Genomic DNA, 16,951 nt, shown 5'->3' with positions numbered 1-16,951 from the left:
CCTGTCCACAACGACCTTACTGTCTAGAGACGATTTTACATGGAAAAGCCCCAGGGTGCAAACGGGACAGGGTCTGATCTGATCTGATCTGGGATTAGTTATTAGTTAGAAACCAGTTATTACTGGTTTCTGCAGCAGGAGGGAGGCAAGTGAGACCGTGGGGAAGGACTTCCCCCAGGGAAGGGGAACCAGAGGCTAATATCTTCCGCAGTTCCAATGGACGTCTAGGGTGGGGGAGAGTACAGACCGTTCTCCTCAGAGATGGGGGGCTTAGCTGAGATGAGACGTCCAGAGGAGGAGAGAATGACCCCAAATAAGGGTCCTTCCTGCCGCCTCCCCCCAGCCCCATCGTTGGCAGTCCCCTGCCGCCCTCCCCCACTGCCCTGTCTGAGGAGCTGGGCCTTCAGTCAAGACCTTTTAGACCGTGAGCCCCTTTTAGACTGTGAGCCCACTATTGGGTAGGGACCGTCTCTATATGTTGCCAACTTGGACTTCCCAAGCGCTTAGTCCAGTGCTCTGCATACAGTAAGCGCTCAATAAATACGATTGATGATGACCTTCAGGGGTCAGGAGTGGTGGGGAAGGGGGCAGGAATAGGAAGGATCGGCGCCTCGGCCCTTCTTTCCGGCTCCGTCCCAGGTGCTTTACTGGGGGGACATCAGCTCAGCGAGACATCATCTTCACAAACTCTGGGGACATAATAATAATGGTGGTATTTGTTAAGCGCTTACTAGGTGCCAAGCACCTCATCTGTAAAATGGGGACTAAGACTGTGAGCCCCATGTGGGACAGCCTGATCACCTTGTATCTTCCCCCAGTGATTAGAACAGTGCTTGGCACATAGCAAGCGCTTAACAGATACCATTATTATTATTGTTGTTGTTATTCTAAACGCTGGGAGCAAAGGGTTACGGGAGAGGTCAGTCCCGCGGCCCTGTGCCCCATGAAGAGGTGTGAAGGTGTGTCCGCGGATCCTTCCGACCCCCACCCATTCTTCCGTCCGTCCGGGGCCACTGACCTCCCAACCTGTGTCCGTCCCTCTGGCCGCCGGGCCCCAGTCCCGCCCTCTCACCTTCAAAGTCCACCGTGCCGTCGCCGTTGGCATCGGCCTCCCTCACGACGTGGGCCACCTCGAGGGCGCTGAGCCGCTCTCCCAGCAGCCTCTGCATGGCCTGCCGCAGCTCCAGCAGCGTGATCGACCCGTCCCCGTTCGTGTCGAACTAAGAGCGGCCCAGGCGGCCGAGGCCCGAGGCCCGAGGCCCAAGGCCCGAGGGGCCGAGGGAGGGGGAAGATCAGCAGAGGGGCAGTGAGACGGTCCCTTCCCCCGGCTGCCCCCAGACCCCAGGACCACCCCGGCTCACCCCAGCCTCCCTCCCTGCATCCGGGGGGGAGACCCAACAGTCTGACTGCATGTTGGTCTGTCTGTCTGTCTGTCTATCCCACTGCCTGTCTGCTGTCTGACCGCCACTCTCTCTCTCTCTGTCTGTGTCTCTCTCTCTCTGTCCTCCTGCCTCCCATCTGACTGCCACTCTCTCTATCTTTCTCTGGGTATGTTTCTCTCTCTCTCTCTATCTGCTTGCCTCTCTGACCACCCCACTCTCTTTTTATCTCTCTCTCTCTCTGTCCACCTAATTCTATTTATTTCTACTGATGCCTGTTTACTTCTTTTGATGTCTATCTCCCCCCTTCTAGACTGTAAGCCCGGTGTGGGCGGGGATTGTCTCTCTTTATTGCTGAATTGTGCTTTCCAAGTGCTTAGTACAGTGCTCTGCACACAGTAAGCATTCGCTAAGTACGAATGAATGAATGAATGCCTACTGTCTGACCGGCGCGCTCTCTCTCTGTCTTTCTCGGTCTATCTGTCCATCTGCCTGTTCATCCTACTGCTTGCCTCTCTACCATCCTGTCTATCATCATCAATCATATTTATTGAACGCTTACTATGAGCGCTTACTGTCCCTCTGTCCACCTGCCTGTTTTTCCTACTGCTGGCCTCTTTGTCTGTTTGGCCCATCTGTCTATCCACCTGTCTGTCTGTCTGTCTGTCCACTTGCATCCCCTCCTGTCCGTCTATCTGGTTGTCCATATGCTTCTGTCCGGCCCAGCTGACCTCCTTGAAGGCGTCCCGCATCTCGTGCAGGCCAATCATGCCCGCCGTCTCCGCCAGCAGCTTGGGTGCCATGAGCTCCACGAAGTTTTCGAAGTCCACGCGCCCGCCCTCTGCGGGGGCAGGGGGCGAGGGGGGTGGAGGAGATGGGGAGGGGGTGGAGGAAGTGGGAAAGGGGACAGACAGACAGACAGACAGAGAGAAGGGGAGAGGAGAAAGGGAGAAAGGAGAGCCCAGGCCTCCAGCCCTTGTCTGCACCCCCTGGGTCCCTCCTTGGGCTCCCACCACCCCACCAGGGTGGCCAGGACCTCCCACCCCCACCCGAGCCCTGGACAAAGCCCTTTCCCTGCAGCCGCCCCCCTGGGACCCACCATAGGCCGACGGAAGGAAAGCTATCGCAGCCCCATTTTGCAGATGGGGAAATTGAGGCCCAAAAAGGGGAAGAGATTTAGGCTGGGGCCTCCGGACCCCTAGACCCTCGCTTTCCCCCACCCCCAAGCCCCGGCCCCGGCCCCGGCCCCGGGATTACGGTTCATGCGGATCTGCTGGCCCAGTTCGGCCAGCTCCATCTCGGTCGGCATGTAGCCCATCGACCGCATTAAGTTGCCCAGGTCCTTGCAGGAGATGAATCCGTCCCGGTCCTTGTCGAACTCCAAGAAGGCCCCCCGGAGTTCTGGGTGGGATAGGGTGGCGAAACCACCAAAGAGAGAGTGAGGGCCCCCGCGAAATCAACACAAAAGGGAGGGGTCCCCAAATCAGGCTGAGAGAGACAAAGGTGCCCTTACCTTCAATCTCATCCTGCCCCAGAGGCCGCTCCTAGGGGAGAGTCAGATGGGGGAGCTGGGGGAAGATGGGGGGAGGGACCCCCCTGCCACCCTCCTCCCTGGTCCAGCCCCACCCCCATCGGGCCCCTAGCAACCTCCTGCCCCACCTCCCAGCCCTTCTCCTTTTCCTGCTGATCCATCTCTTCCCTCCCCTCCCCGTCCTGAATCTCTTCTCTGTCCCATCTCCCTTTGCTTTTCCCTACCTTCCTCTCCTCTATTTGCTCTCCCTCTCCAGCTTCTCCCATCTCCCATTGCCCACCTTCCCTTTCTCCCCATCTGCAATCAATCAATCGTATCAGTCGCACCAGTCAACAAATCTTCCTCTACTACTCTCTTCACTCCCCCTGCCTCTCCCTCTCTCCCCCTCTTCTCCTCCCCTATCCCTCTCTCCCTTGCTCCAACTCTCCTCAACTTGTCCCTTCCTCTCGCTCCTCTTGCTCTTTTCTCCCTCTCTTCCTCCCTTCCCAGCGGGTCCATCTCTCTCCTCTCTCTCCCCCTCCTCACTCTCCGCCTTGTCCAGCTCCTCTTCCCCTTCTTCGCTCCCCCTCTGAGGCACTCTCACCCTCTGCTTCTTGGCGATCCCTTTCCTGAGGAAGATGCAGGCAGGGCCCATGGGGAGCTGCATGGTGGAAGAGGGGGGCCAGGGGCTCCAGCACCCCCTCCCCAATGTCCTCTGCCTTCTGCCCTCAGGCTCTCTCCTCACTAACTCCCTGAGTTCTTCTTTACTGCTTTCTCTCAGTCTCTGTTCTTGTATCTCCAACTCTGCCTCTGCCTCCTCTCTCTCTCTCTCTCTCTCTCTCTCTCTCTCTCTCTCTCTCTCTCTCTCTCTCTCTCTCTGTCGATAACTGGCTTTCTCTGGGTTTATCCTTCTCCCCTAATGCCGGGACATCTGCAACACCAAATCTCCTGAGGCGGGGGGAATTGGGGAGGGGTATTGGACAGGAGGTATTGCTAACTGTCCATCTGCTCTTAGCCCAAGGTCTGGGGGTTGGGGTGGTTGGCTGGGGGGCGGGAATGAGGGGGGAGAGGGAGAGGACGGGTGGACTGGAGGCTCCCAGGAATGGATTGGGATGGTTTTTCCCGGTAAAGGAGTCGGTGAGGGAAAGAGTCCCAGAGACAGGCAGGCAGAGACGGAGACAGAGACAACTTGGAAGCCAGAGCCCGAGACCCAGAGAAAAGCAAAGGGTTATTTGAGAGACAGCCAGGGATCTATGGAGACAGGCAGGGACAGAGAAAGACAGACAGAGAGAGAGGGAGAGAGAGAGAGAATGACAGAGAGACTGAGGGACTGAGCACTGGACAGACACTAGGAATAGACTTTGAACAGGGATTTCTGGAATAAGAGAATGGGAGACAGGAAAAAAAAAGAAGTTTCACTGCAAATAAAACTGAAAGAGGAAGAACGGGTCTTATGGCTGAGACCCACAGAAACTAAATACATCGAACGCACGCATGCACACAAACACACTCACTCACACACACACACACACACACACCCCACGCAGGCACCTCCCAGAAACACAACACCTACAATCAGAAAACTTCCTTACTTAGCCCCATCAGGCACCCTCCCCTACTTAAAATTCCAGTCCTTGAATCAATGGGTGGTATTTACTGAGTGCTTACTGGGTGCAGCGCACTATACTAAGCGCTTGGGAAATTACAGTACAACAGAGTTGGTAAACCCCCATCATCTTCATCATCAATGGTATTTATTGAGCACTTGCTATGTGCACAGCACTGTACCAAGTGCTTGGGAGAGTACATTATAACAGAGTTGGTAGACACATATTTCCTGCCCGTGATGAGCTTACCCTCTAGAGAAGCAGACAGTGCTCTCTGCATACAGTGAGTGATTTACATGACTCTCCAAACTACCCGGGCCCTAAATGAATCTGAAACCCCCTCACTCCCTGCCACCTCCCAGCTACCTCCCTGGCTTGCTGTCACCCTCGTCACTAGGTAATCATCACCATCACCATCAATCGTATTTATTGAGTGCTCACTGTGTGCAGAGCACTGTACTAAGTGCTTGGGAAGTACAAGTTGGCAACATATAGAGACAGTCCCTACCCAGCAGTGGGCTCACAGTCTAAAAGGGGGGAGACAGAGAACAAAACCAAACATACTAACAAAGCAAAATAAATAGAATAGATATGTACAAGTAAAATAAATAAATAAGTAGAGTAATAAATATGTACAAACATATATACATATATACAGGTAATCCCCCTGTTCCTCCTGGAATCCGCTGATTTTTCAGAATTTTCCCGAGAATGGTCACTTCCCAAGAAAGTAACTGTGTGTGTGTGTTTGTGTGTGGGGGTTGTCACATTTGACGATGATGATGATTGTGGTATTTGTTACACGCTTACTATGTGCCAAGCACTGCTCTAAGCACTGGGGTAGATATGAGGTAATCAGGCTGGACACAGTCCCTGTCTCATATGAGCTCACAGCTTTAATCCCAGTTTTACAGATGAAGTAACTGAGGCCCAGAGAAGTGAAGTGACTTCCCCAAGGTCACACAGCAGACAAGGAGCGGACCCAGGATTCGAACCCACATCCTCTGACTCCCAGGCTTGGGCACTAGTCACCAGGCCACGCTGCTTCTCACCCTGCTGCTCCTGATATTTGGGAGCAGGAGTCTGTGGATGTGAGATCTCCCTTCCCACCGGATCGTGGAGCGAAGCCACCGGGGAAATTGTGCCGTCTTCTCCCTGAGCCCCCCTGGGTGCCCCCGATCCTGACAGGTTCCTTCCTTTCAGACCGCCAAGGATTGAGCTGGAGGAAGTGAGCCCAGGGCAGAGTTCCTCAAGCGCTTAGTACAGTGCTCCGCGCACAGTAAGCGCTCAATAAATACTATTGATGATGTCTTTCACAGGTCATCTCATCCAGCTCTCTGCCTCCAGGCCAGCTAGAGGAGACACTCTTGCTTCCGGTGAAAGACACCTCCATGGTGGCCCTTTATCCTCTGCCCATTTTCTTCCTTTCTTCTCAAGTGGGAAGCCCTTCAAGCAGTCAGTCAATCAGTGGCATTTTTGAGCACTTGCTGTGTGCAGAGCACTATACTAAGCACTTGGGAGAATATAACAAGGTTTTTTTGGTTTGTTTTATGATTGTATGTACTATGTATCAAGTACAAAGCGCTGGAGTAGATACAAAATAATCAGGCTAGATAGTCCCTGTCTCACATAGAGCTCAGATAGAGTCTAAATTGGAGGGAGAAAGACTTTTATTCCTTCATTTTATTCATTCATTCATTCCCTTTTAGACTGTGAGCCCACTGTTGGGTAGGGACTGTCTCTATATGTTGCCAACTTGTACTTCCCAAGCGCTTAGTACAGTGCTCTGCACACAGTAAGCGCTCAATAAATACGATTGATTGATTGATTGATTGTATTTACTGAGCACTTACTGTGTGCACAGCACTGTACTAAGTGCTTGGGAAAATGTAGTAAACAGTGGCATTCCCTATCCACAATGAGCTTACAGTCTGGGCAGGGAGGACAGATATCAATACAAATAATGAAATAGATATGTAAGTAAGTGCTTAGGGGCTGGGAGCAAGTCAGGGCGATGAGTAAGGGAGTGGGAGATGAGGAAAAGTGGGGCTTAGCCTGGGAAGACCTCCTGGAGCAGGTGGGCCTTCAACAAGGCTTCGAAGCCGGGGAGAGCGGTTGTCTGTCGGATTAGAACAGTGCTTTGCACATAGTAAGCGCTTAATAAATGCCATCATCATCATCATTAGCGGAAGGAGGGCATTCCAGGCCAGAGGCGGGACATGGGCTATGGGGTCGGCGGTGAGGCAGGCGAAATCGAGGCCCAGTGAGAAGGTTAGCACGAGAGGAGCAAGGTGTGCGGACTGGGTGGTAGAAGGAGAGAAGTGAGGCAAGGTAGGAGAGGGCAAGGTGATGGACTGCTTTAAAGGCAATGGAGAGGAGTTTTTGTTTGATACAGAGGTGGTTGGGCAACCACTGGAATTTGGGGGGGAACGGGGTGATGTGTCCTGAATTTTTTTGTAGAAAAACGATCCCGGGCAGCAAAGTGAAGTATGGACTGGAGTGGGGAGAGACAGACAGGAGGCTGGGAGGTCAGCAAGGAGGCTGATGCAGCAATTCAGGAGAGATAGGGTGAGCGACTGTGTTAACGTGGTATCAGTATGGAGGGAGAGGAAAGGGCGGATCTTAGTAATGTTGTGAAGGTGGAACCGACAGGATTTGGTGACGGATTGAATATGTGGATTGAATGAGAGAGCGGATTCAAGGAAAATGCCAGTGTTACGGGGCTGTGAGACAGGAAGGATAATAATAATCATAATGGCATTTATTAAGTGCTTACTACGTGCAAAGCACTGTTCTAAGTGCCGGGGAGGTTACAAGGTGATCGGGTTGTCCCACGGGGGGCTCCCAGTCTTAATCCCCATTTTACAGATGAGGTAACTGAGGCCCAGAGAAGTGAAGTGACTTGCCCAAAGTCACACAGCTGACAATTGGCGGAGCCGGGATTTGAACCCGTGACCTCTGACTCCAAAGCCCGGGCTCTTTCCACTGAGCCCGGTGCCGTCTATGGTGATGCGAAAGTCAGGGGGAGGACAGGGTTCCTCATTTTACAGATGAGGAAACTGAGGCATAGAGAAGTGGAGTAACTTGCCCAAGGTCACCCAGCTGACAAGTGGTGGAGGTGAGATTAGAAACCAGGTCCTCTGACTCCTAGGCCCATGGTCTGCCCATTAGGCCACGCTGCCTCTAGTACAGTGCTCTGCACACAGTAAGGGCTCAATAAATACGATTGATGAAAAATACAATTGATGATGCTTCTCTGAGTTGGTGGAGTTGGTAAACATTTTCCCTGCCCGCAGGGAGCTTACAGTCTAGGGAAGGAGCTTACGGTCTAAAATCTCATCGTCCTTAAATCTCACCTCAATCTCTCAGTCTGCAGCGGCAGTCTGTGCTGCAGCTGCCCAAGTCCTGGGTTGGCCCACAGTCTGCCCGCTGAGGTCCGCTCTGGGCCAAGACCCTCGCCGATCTGTCTCCCCAAAACCAATGTTGGGGATCTGGACTCCGGCCGGCTCTGGCTGGCACTTTCACTGGCTCATCTAGGGACTCGAACCCAGGACTCAGGCCATTTCCAACTTCCCCATATCCTCCCTCCCATAGCTCCTCAGCCCCAGCAGCAGGGGAGACTCCCCCAGTCAGGACCCCCCTGGACCACAGAATTCCTCTCCCAGCCCTGTCACAGGAAACTGGGATCGGAGGAAAGGGAAGTGGAGGTTTTGGGGACGGGGTGGGGAGGGAATAAGGTCACCTCCTGGCTCCTCCCCCTCAGTCCTAAAGGTTATAACAGGCTGGGGGGGGTTCCGTCCTCTCAGTCCCCCACGCAGCCCTCATCCACAGGCCCTACGTGCCCGGCGGGACCCCCGAGAGGAGGCCGACATGGAGCAGACCATTGAAAAGCTGGTCCAGAAGGTGGATTCCGGGCGATGTGTGGGGATCGAGGTCACCAATGACACGAACATGGTGTTTCGCTCCCCCAGGTGAGGACGCTCCCCCGGGCTTCTCCGGCCGATCCATCCCGGGGTCCTAGAACCGGACCCTCCGCCCTTCCGTCCCGCCCCGGCCCCCGGCCCATCCCGAAGGAAGACCAGGGTAATCCTGGTCAACTCCCGGATGAGTCCCAGCCCAGGGCCTCGTTACAGCATGAAGGATCGAGTCAGACCAAAGGAAGAACTTCCAGACTGATCAGTCAGTGTATTTATCGAGCACTGTACTAAGCGCTTGAGAGAGTAGGGATCCCGGCCCGGGACCACATTGCTGGGGGAGGAAGGTGGGGGCAGCGCAGGGAACGGTTGGGGTCCTGGACCAAGCACTGGGTGGCCCGGAGGACCAGGTGACAGACCGAACTGGACCCCTGGGCCTTGAACCGTTCTCCGGGGACCTTGGGTGGGCTGATCGTCGATTCTGACCTCTGCCCACCCAACACCCAACCAACCCCTTCCGTGCCCGGAGAGCTGCCAGGGCCAGGCGGCAAGGGCCAGGGTGCCCTGGGACTGTGATGTCTGTGTGGCATGGGCTTAGATGGAGAAAGGTGCCACAGAAGCACAGGATACGATGTCACAATGGCCCCATTCGCACAGGGTGACATGCAGGAGGAGGCCACAGAAGCATGGGGCATGATGTCACCCAGGCCATATTATTATTATCATTAATAATAATAATAACCATATTCATTGAGCACTTACTGTGTGCAAAGCACTGTACTAAGCACTTGGGACAGTACAATAGAACATGAAACATATTCCCTTCCCACAGTGAACTCACAGTCTAGAGGGGGAGACAGACATTAATATAAATCAATAGCTATACATAAATAAATACATTGATAATAATAATAATTTTGGTATTTGTTAAGCGCTTACTATGTGCCAAGCACTGTTCTAAGCGCTGGGGGGGGGGGGGATACAAAGTGATCAGGTTGTCCCACTTAGGGCTCCCAGTCTGAATCCCCATTTTACAGATGAGGGAACTGAGGCTCAGAGAAGTGAAGTGACTTGCCCAAGGTCACACAGCAGACAAGTGGCGGAGCCGGGATTCAAGGCACAGTGAGGTTAGCGGCACCAGAGGAACAAAATGTGCGGGCTGGGTTGTAGGAGCGGGCAAGGGGGTTAAGTGCTCTAAAGCCAATGGTGAGGAGTTTTTGCTTGATGCTGAATTAGATGGCACGGGCTTTGGAGTCAGAGGTCATGGGTTCGAACCCCGGCCCCACCACGTGACTGCTGTGTGACCTTGGGCAAGTCACTTAATCAATCAATCAATCAATCAATCGTATTTATTGAGCGCTTACTATGTGCAGAGCACTGTACTAAGCGCTTGGGAAGCACAAATTGGCAACATATAGAGACAGTCCCTACCCAACAGTTGGCTCACAGTCTAAAAGGGGGAGACAGAGAACAAAACCAAACATACTTAACTTCTCAGAGCCTCAGTTACCTCATCTGTAAAATGGGGTTGAAGCCTGTGAGCCCCATGCGGGACAACTTGAATACCTTGTATCCCCCCCAGTGCTTAGAACAGTGCTTTGCACATAGTAAGCGCTTAATAAATGCCATCATTATTATTATTATTATGGGCAGCCACTAGGAGTTCAATCACGGGTATTTGTTGAGCGCTTACTATGTGCAGAGCATTGTACTAAGTGCTTGGGAAAATAATAATAATCATAATAATAATTGTGGTATTTGTTCAATGCTTACTATGTGCCAAGCACTGTACTAAGCACTGGGGTATTCATTCATTCATTCATTCCATCGTATTTATTGAGCGCTTACTGTGTACAGAGCACTGTACTTGGGAAGTACAAGTTGGCAACATATAGAGATGGTCCCTACCCAACAATGGGCTCACAGTCTAGAAGGGGGAGACAGACCACAAAACAAAACATGTTGACAGGTGTCAAGTTGTCAGAATAAATAGAAGTGAAGCTAGATGCACATCAACAAGATAAATAGAATCGTAAATATGTACAAGTAAAATAAATAGAGCAAGAAATCTGTACAAACATATATACAGGTGCTGTGGAGAGGGGAAGGAGGGAGGGCCAGGGGGATGGGGAGGGGGAGACACAAGATAGTCAGGTCTGAAATGGGACTCACAGTTGAAGTAGGAGGGAGAACAGGGTTTGGATCCTCATTCCGCAGATGAGGCATCTGAGGGACGGAGAATCAACCAGTGGTATTTATTGAGTGCTTATTATGCGCAGAGCACTGTTCTAAGCACCTGGGAGAGTACAATACAACAGAATTAACAGTCCCCTTCCCTGCCTATAATGAGCTTACAGTCTAGAGGGGGAGAAGTGAAGTGAGTTGTCCAAGGTCACACAGCAGGCACGTGGCAGAGCTGGAATTAGAACCCAGTTCCCCTGACCCCCAAGCTCAGGCTCTTTCCATTAGGCCATTCTGCTACTCAATGGAGTAATAATAATAATAATGGCATTTATTAAGTGCTTACTATGTACAGAGCACTGTTCTAAGCGCTGGGGAATTTACAAGGTGATCAGGTTGTCCCACGTGGGGCTCACAGTCTTAATCCCCATTTTACAGAGGAGGTAACTGAGGCTCAGAGAAGTGAAGTGACTTGCCCAAAGTCACACAGCTGACAAGTGGCAGAGCCGGGATTTGACCCGATGACCTCTGACTTCAAAGCCCGGGCTCTTTCCGCTGAGCCACGCTGCTTCCCTACTTCCCAAGCGCTTAGTACAGTGCTCTGCCCGCAGTAAGCACTCAATAAATATGATGGAATGAATGAATCAATCAATCAATCCATCAATCGTATTTATTGAGCGCTTACTGTGTGCAGAGCACTGCACTAAGCGCTTGGGAAGTACAAGTTGGCAACATAGAGAGACGGTCCCTACCCAACAGTGGGCTCACAGGCTAGAGTCTAGAGTAGGTAGACGTGGTCACTGCCCTCAAGGAGCTCACACTCTACATAGGTAGCACATATTACGATGACACAGTGGCCCTGGGAGGACAGGGTATGATGTCACAAAGGAGTGTGTGAGTTTAGGGTGTGGTGTCATAGCTGTTGCTCTAAGCCTGATCTCTGCACCCCACTGTCACTATATATATATATATATATATATATATATATATATATATATATACACACACATATATATGTACATATTTATTATTCTATTTATTTTGTTAATGATGTGTATATATCTATGTCTATTTATTTATACTGATGCTATTGATGCCTGTCTACTTGTTTTGTTTTGTGATCTGTCTTCCCGCTTCTAGACTGTGAGCCCATTGTTGGGTAGGGATTGTCTCTATTTGATGCCAAATTGTACTTTCCAAGCGCTTAGTCCAGTGCTCTGCACACAGTAAGCGCTCAATAAGTGTTTTGTTCTGTTGTCTGTCTCCCCCTTCTAGACTGTGAGCCTGTTGTTGGGTAGGGACCGTCTCAATACTCATTCATTCATTCATTCAATAGTATTTATTGAGTGCTTACTGTATGCAGAGCACTGTACTAATCAATCAATCAATCAATCATATTTATTGAGCGCTTACTGTGTGCACAGCACTGTACTAAGCGCTTGGGAAGTACAAGCTGGCATCATATAGAAACGGTCCCTACCCAACAACAGGCTCACAGTCTAGAAGCGGGAGGCAGACAACAAAATGAAACATGTGGACAGGTGTCAAGTCATCAGAATAAATAGAAATAAAGCTAGATGCACATCATTAACAAAATAAATAGAATAGTAAATATGGACAAGAGTAAATATGTACAGTCACATTTACTGAGTGCTTACCGTGAGCAGAGCACTGTACTACGTGCTTGGAAGAGTACAATACAACAATAAACAGACACATTCCCTGCCCACAACAAACTTACGTGTTGCCAACTTGTACTTCCCAAGCGCTTAGTACAGTGATCTGCACACAGTAAGCGCTCAATAAGTACGATTGAATGAATGAACAAATGAATAAATACGCTTGAAGGAATGAATGAATGAATCTCTCCCCGGGGGGTGGAGGGCGGACCTCTCCCTCACCAATCAATCAGTCAATCAATCGGATTTATTGAGCGCTTACCGTGTGCAGAGCACTGTACTAAGCGCTTGGGCAGCACAAGTTGGCAACACAGAGAGACAGTCATCATCATCATCATCAATCGTATTTATTGAGCGCTTACTATGTGCAGAGCACTGGACTAAGCACTTGGGAAGTACAAGTTGGCCACATATAGAGACAGTCCCTACCCAACAGTGGGCTCACAGTCTAAAAGGGGAAGACAGAGAACAAAACCAAACATACTAACAAAATAAAATAAATAGAATAGATATGTACAAGTAAAATAAATAAATAAATAGAGTAATAAATCTGTACAAACATATATACATATATACAGGTGCTGTGGGGAAGGGAAGGAGGTAAGAAGGGGGGGATGGAGAGGGGGACGAGGGGGAGAGGAAGGAAGTCCCTACCCAACAGTGGGCTCACAGTCTAAAAGGTGTTCTACTGTCCTCTGAGGTAGACGCCTTCCTTCCTCTCCCTGCCTCCCCCAGGACCTACTGCTTCAGCGGCCACAACCACACCCCGCCAACTCCCCTCATCCCTCCTGCTGCCAAGGGGCACTGCGTCTTCGTGAAAAGAAACTTCTCCCTCCGGGGAAGCGTGGGGCTCTTGGTGTACGAGATCGAAGACCACACCCTGGCCGTCATGTTCTCCAACCCCTTCGACTACAACCTCTACAAGATGGAGTTCGCCGTGGCCCTCTCCAGCTATAGCGAAGGGACCCAGGACCTGAAGGCCCTGTTCGATCTCCTCTACCAGGAAACGGAGAAGACGTGGCTGGTGGTGGCCAAGGAGAAGCTCTGTGAATCCCAGCTTCCCCTGGTCCTGCGGGCGGGGCGGCTCATGGTCACGGCCACCATGTCCAACAACGTCAAGGCCATCCTCAAGGTTCACGTCGAGGCCGACGACTTTTAATCCAGTTTCCGGGAAGGCCGGAACCAGTCCGAGCTGCCCCTCCCAGCCCCCACTGTTTGTCCTGGGGGGTCCCGGCCTCTCTCCGCACCCCTCCCATCCTTCTAGACTGTGAGCCCACTGTTGGGTAGGGACTGTCTCTATATGTTGCCAGTTTGTACTTCCCAAGCGCTTAGTACAGCGCTCTGCACACAGTAAGAGCTCAATAAATACGATTGATTGATTGATCCTCCACCCCCAGGCCCGAATGCCCAGAAAGATGCCCCGCCTTCAGTCGCAGCTCAGCTCGCCAGCCGTCCAACCCCCGGAGCGCAACTTTGCTAATAATAATAATAATAATAATAATAATAATAATGGCATTTATTAAGCGCTTACTATGTGCAAAGCACTGTTCTAAGCACTGGGGAGGTTACAAGGTGATCAGGTTGTCCCACGTGGGGCTCACAGTCTTCATCCCCATTTACCAGATGAGGTAACTGGGGCACAGAGAAGTTAAGTGACTTGCCCAAAGTCACACAGCTGACAACTGGCGGAGCCGGGATTTGAACCCATGACCTCTGATTCCAAAGCCCGCACTCTTTTCTACTGAGCCACGCCGCTTCTAGTCAATGACAGCCCACCGCCCTGCCCCTGTCCCTGGTCATTTTTTATTGGTGACCGCAACTGCCGACAGTTGGATTCTGATTTTTGGAAATGATGAGTCGGCCTGGCCTAGGAGAAAGAGCACAGGGCCCGGGTTCGAGTCCTGCTTCCACCACTCTGTCTGCTGGGTGACCTTGGAAAAGTCATTCGAGAGTAGGGCCCTGGGAGTCAGAGGACTTGGGTTCTGCTCCCGGCTCCACCAATTGCCCGCCGCGTGATCTCAGGCAAATCACTTCATTTCTCTGTGTCCCAGTTTCCTCATCTGTAAAATGGGGATTCAATTCAATTGTGCATATTGCTTTAATTCTATTTGTTCTGACTATTTGGACACCTGTCCACATGTTTTGTTTCGTTGTCTGTCACCCCCTTCTAGCCTGTGAGCCCGCTGTTGGATAGGTAGTCTCGGTATCTGTTGCCAACTTGTACTGCCCAAGCACTTAGTCCAGTGCTCTGCACGCAGTAAGCGCTCAATAAATACGACTGAATGAATACCTCCTTCCTACTTAGACTGTGTCCCACCTGATTAACTTCTATCTGCCCCAGTGCTTGGAACAGCGCTTAGGAAATGCCATGAGAAAATTAACTGCTCTATACTTCAGTCTCCTTGTGACCTCAATGTGAGCAAAGAACATGTCTTCCAACTCTGCTGTATTGTGCTCTCCCAAGCGCTTAGTTCAGTGCTCTGCACACAGTAAGTGTTCAATAAATACAACTGATTGATTGCCTGAAAAATGGGGATTGAAATACCTGTTTTCTCTGCCTCTTTGACTGTTCATCCTGTGTTGGAAAGGAACGGTGACCTGTCTGATTACCTTGGTATCTCCCACAGTGTTCAGCACAGGGCTCGGCACAGAGTAGGCACTTAACAAATACCATTGTGATCGACAATTGGGATTTATGGACTGGACTTCCAGTGTTTGCTCAGATGTGCTTTGAAGACTGTTCCCAGTCGGCTTCTCGGCCTCTCGCACCTGCTCCCTGCCGCTTTCTCTTCCCCTTTTAGACTGTGAGCCCACTGTTGGGTAGGGACCGTCTCTATACGTTGCTAACTTGCACTTCCCAAGCGCTTAGTACAGTGCTCTGCACACAGTAAGTGCTCAATAAATACGATTGATTGATTATCCCCCAGCTCTCCCGTTAGACTTTCGACACTCCCATCTCCTTCTCCTGCTCTTTCCACTGCTTGAAACTCCCTCCCTCCCACATCAGAGAGACCGCAGCCCCCTGACCCTGTTCAAACCCCTTCTAAAAACCCCCTCCCTCCAACAAGCCTTCCCCGATTCATTTCCCAGCATTCTGAACCACCGAGAAGCAGTGTGGCCTGGGAGTCAAAGGATGTGGGTTCTAATCCTGGCTCCTCCGTTTTTCTGCTGTGTGACCTTGGGCAAGTCGCTTCACTTCTCTGGGCCTCAGTTACCTACCTCATCTGTAAAATGGGGATTAAGACTGTGAGCCCCCTGTGGGACGGGAACTGTGCCCAACCTGAATAGCTTGTATCTACTCCGGAGCTTAGTATAGTGCCCAGCACATAGTAAACTCTTAACAAATACCCAAAAATAAAAACCACACAAAAAAACTAGTTTCTAATCCTGGCTGCATGACCTCGGGCAAGTCATGGGTTCTAATCCCAGCTCCGCCACTTACCGGCTGTGTGACTTTGGGCAAGTCACTCAACTTCTCTGTGCCTCAGTTACCTCATTTGTAAAATGGGGATTAAGATTGTGAGCCCCACGTGGGACACCCTGGTCACCTTGTATCCCCCCAGAGCTTAGAACAGTGCTTTGCATATAGTAAGCACTTAACGTATACCATCATCATCATCATTATTATTATTATTATTAAGCCACTTAACTTCTCTGTGCCTCAGTGTCTTCACCTGTATTTTACCACTCCCTTCTACTTAGACTATAAGCCCCATGTGGGATCTCACCGGCTCACACCTACCCCAGCCAGTAAAATGCCTGGCTCATAGTAAGAGTTTAGCGAATACCATTAAAGAAAAATTGTCCGGCTACACTGCTCAACATCAACCACCATTTCCTCCTTTCTATGCGCTGGAGTTTAGTGACCTCTCCCAGCCGTGGAGCACTGCACTAAGCGCTTGGGTAAGTTTATTACTATTAGCACTTCTAGCACTAGCAGGGAGCGGTGTTTGATGGGCAGAATTTCCTCTGCTTAAGTCAAGGTCAGGTCACCTTCAAGCAATACAGTTTCGTTACATACAATTGGTTCAGAATCCAAGCTTCACACCTGATCGAAGAGCACAAATCGCTGTATATACCTTATTGCAAACAGCAATAAATTTTACTGGGGTAATTATTAGGCCCTGCCTGGTTCTCTCCATTATAGGGATCCGGTGAGCAAAGACTACTGATAAGCAGATTTGGAATCCTGACCTGACTTCTCCCTGTCTCAAAACCTCCATAAACTAAACTTTCTGATAAGCAGATCGATACCTAGAAGGAGAGCCCACTGTTGGGTAGGGACTGTCTCTATATGTTGCCAACTTGTACTTCCCAAGCGCTTAGTACAGTGCTCTACACACAGTAAGCACTCAATAAATACGATTGATTGATTGATTGATTGAGAGAACAAAGGAGCGGGGAGGATACGTGATATGCCTGGTTCGAGTGAATGGCAGCTTGGACAGACAAAATGGAGTCCAGGCCTAAAGACCCCTCACGTCCCATCCCTTGGTATTTTACCACTCCTAGAGATTCTAGTCACCAGAGTTACTCTTGTTCACTTAAACAAGTGGTTAGGAGACAATCAAACAGGCCTAGAAACAAAACAACTCGGAGGGAACGGTTGGCTGAAAAGGGTTTCATGCAAGGCCTAGACAGCTGTGCTTCAGCGCTAACCCAGAGCTTAGAACAGTGCTTG

The 16,951-nt window shown here is 50.8% G+C and overlaps 2 protein-coding genes across 2 annotated transcripts; one reads left to right on the top strand and one right to left on the bottom strand.

Annotated features, from left to right (window-relative positions):
* Positions 1–663: 663 nt before the first annotated feature.
* Positions 664–3,556, bottom strand: CABP5 (calcium binding protein 5). The gene is made up of 6 exons (XM_038752765.1): positions 3,494–3,556; positions 2,893–2,923; positions 2,637–2,780; positions 2,111–2,220; positions 1,073–1,220; positions 664–689 (listed from the first exon to the last, which is right to left on the bottom strand). The coding sequence occupies exons 1-6, from the start codon at positions 3,554–3,556 to the stop codon at positions 664–666; spliced, it is 522 nt and encodes a 173-aa protein (XP_038608693.1).
* A 4,810-nt stretch (positions 3,557–8,366) lies between these two features.
* On the top strand, positions 8,367–13,429 carry LOC119933313 (DELTA-thalatoxin-Avl1a-like). Its single transcript, XM_038752764.1, has 2 exons — positions 8,367–8,467; positions 13,006–13,429. Exons 1-2 carry the CDS (start codon positions 8,367–8,369, stop codon positions 13,427–13,429), a joined length of 525 nt encoding a protein of 174 aa, XP_038608692.1.
* Positions 13,430–16,951: the final 3,522 nt, after the last annotated feature.

The sequence above is a fragment of the Tachyglossus aculeatus genome, chromosome 10 (assembly GCF_015852505.1).
Source record: "Tachyglossus aculeatus isolate mTacAcu1 chromosome 10, mTacAcu1.pri, whole genome shotgun sequence".
NCBI lineage: Eukaryota > Metazoa > Chordata > Mammalia > Monotremata > Tachyglossidae > Tachyglossus > Tachyglossus aculeatus.
The sequence above is the reverse complement of the archived record's forward strand: the minus strand, read 5'-3'. Positions and strand labels throughout refer to the sequence as shown.

Coding starts and splice junctions, on each gene's coding strand:
- LOC119933313 (XM_038752764.1), top strand. CDS start 8,367: ATGGAGCAGACCATTGAAAAGCTGGTCCAGAAGGTGGATTCCGGGCGA. Junction 8,468..13,005: donor ATGGTGTTTCGCTCCCCCAG/GTGAGGACGCTC, acceptor TGCCTCCCCCAG/GACCTACTGCTTCAGCGGCC.
- CABP5 (XM_038752765.1), bottom strand. CDS start 3,556: ATGCAGCTCCCCATGGGCCCTGCCTGCATCTTCCTCAGGAAAGGGATC. Junction 2,924..3,493: donor GGATCGCCAAGAAGCAGAGG/GTGAGAGTGCCT, acceptor ACTCTCCCCTAG/GAGCGGCCTCTGGGGCAGGA. Junction 690..1,072: donor CGGCACGGTGGACTTTGAAG/GTGAGAGGGCGG, acceptor TTATGTCCCCAG/AGTTTGTGAAGATGATGTCT.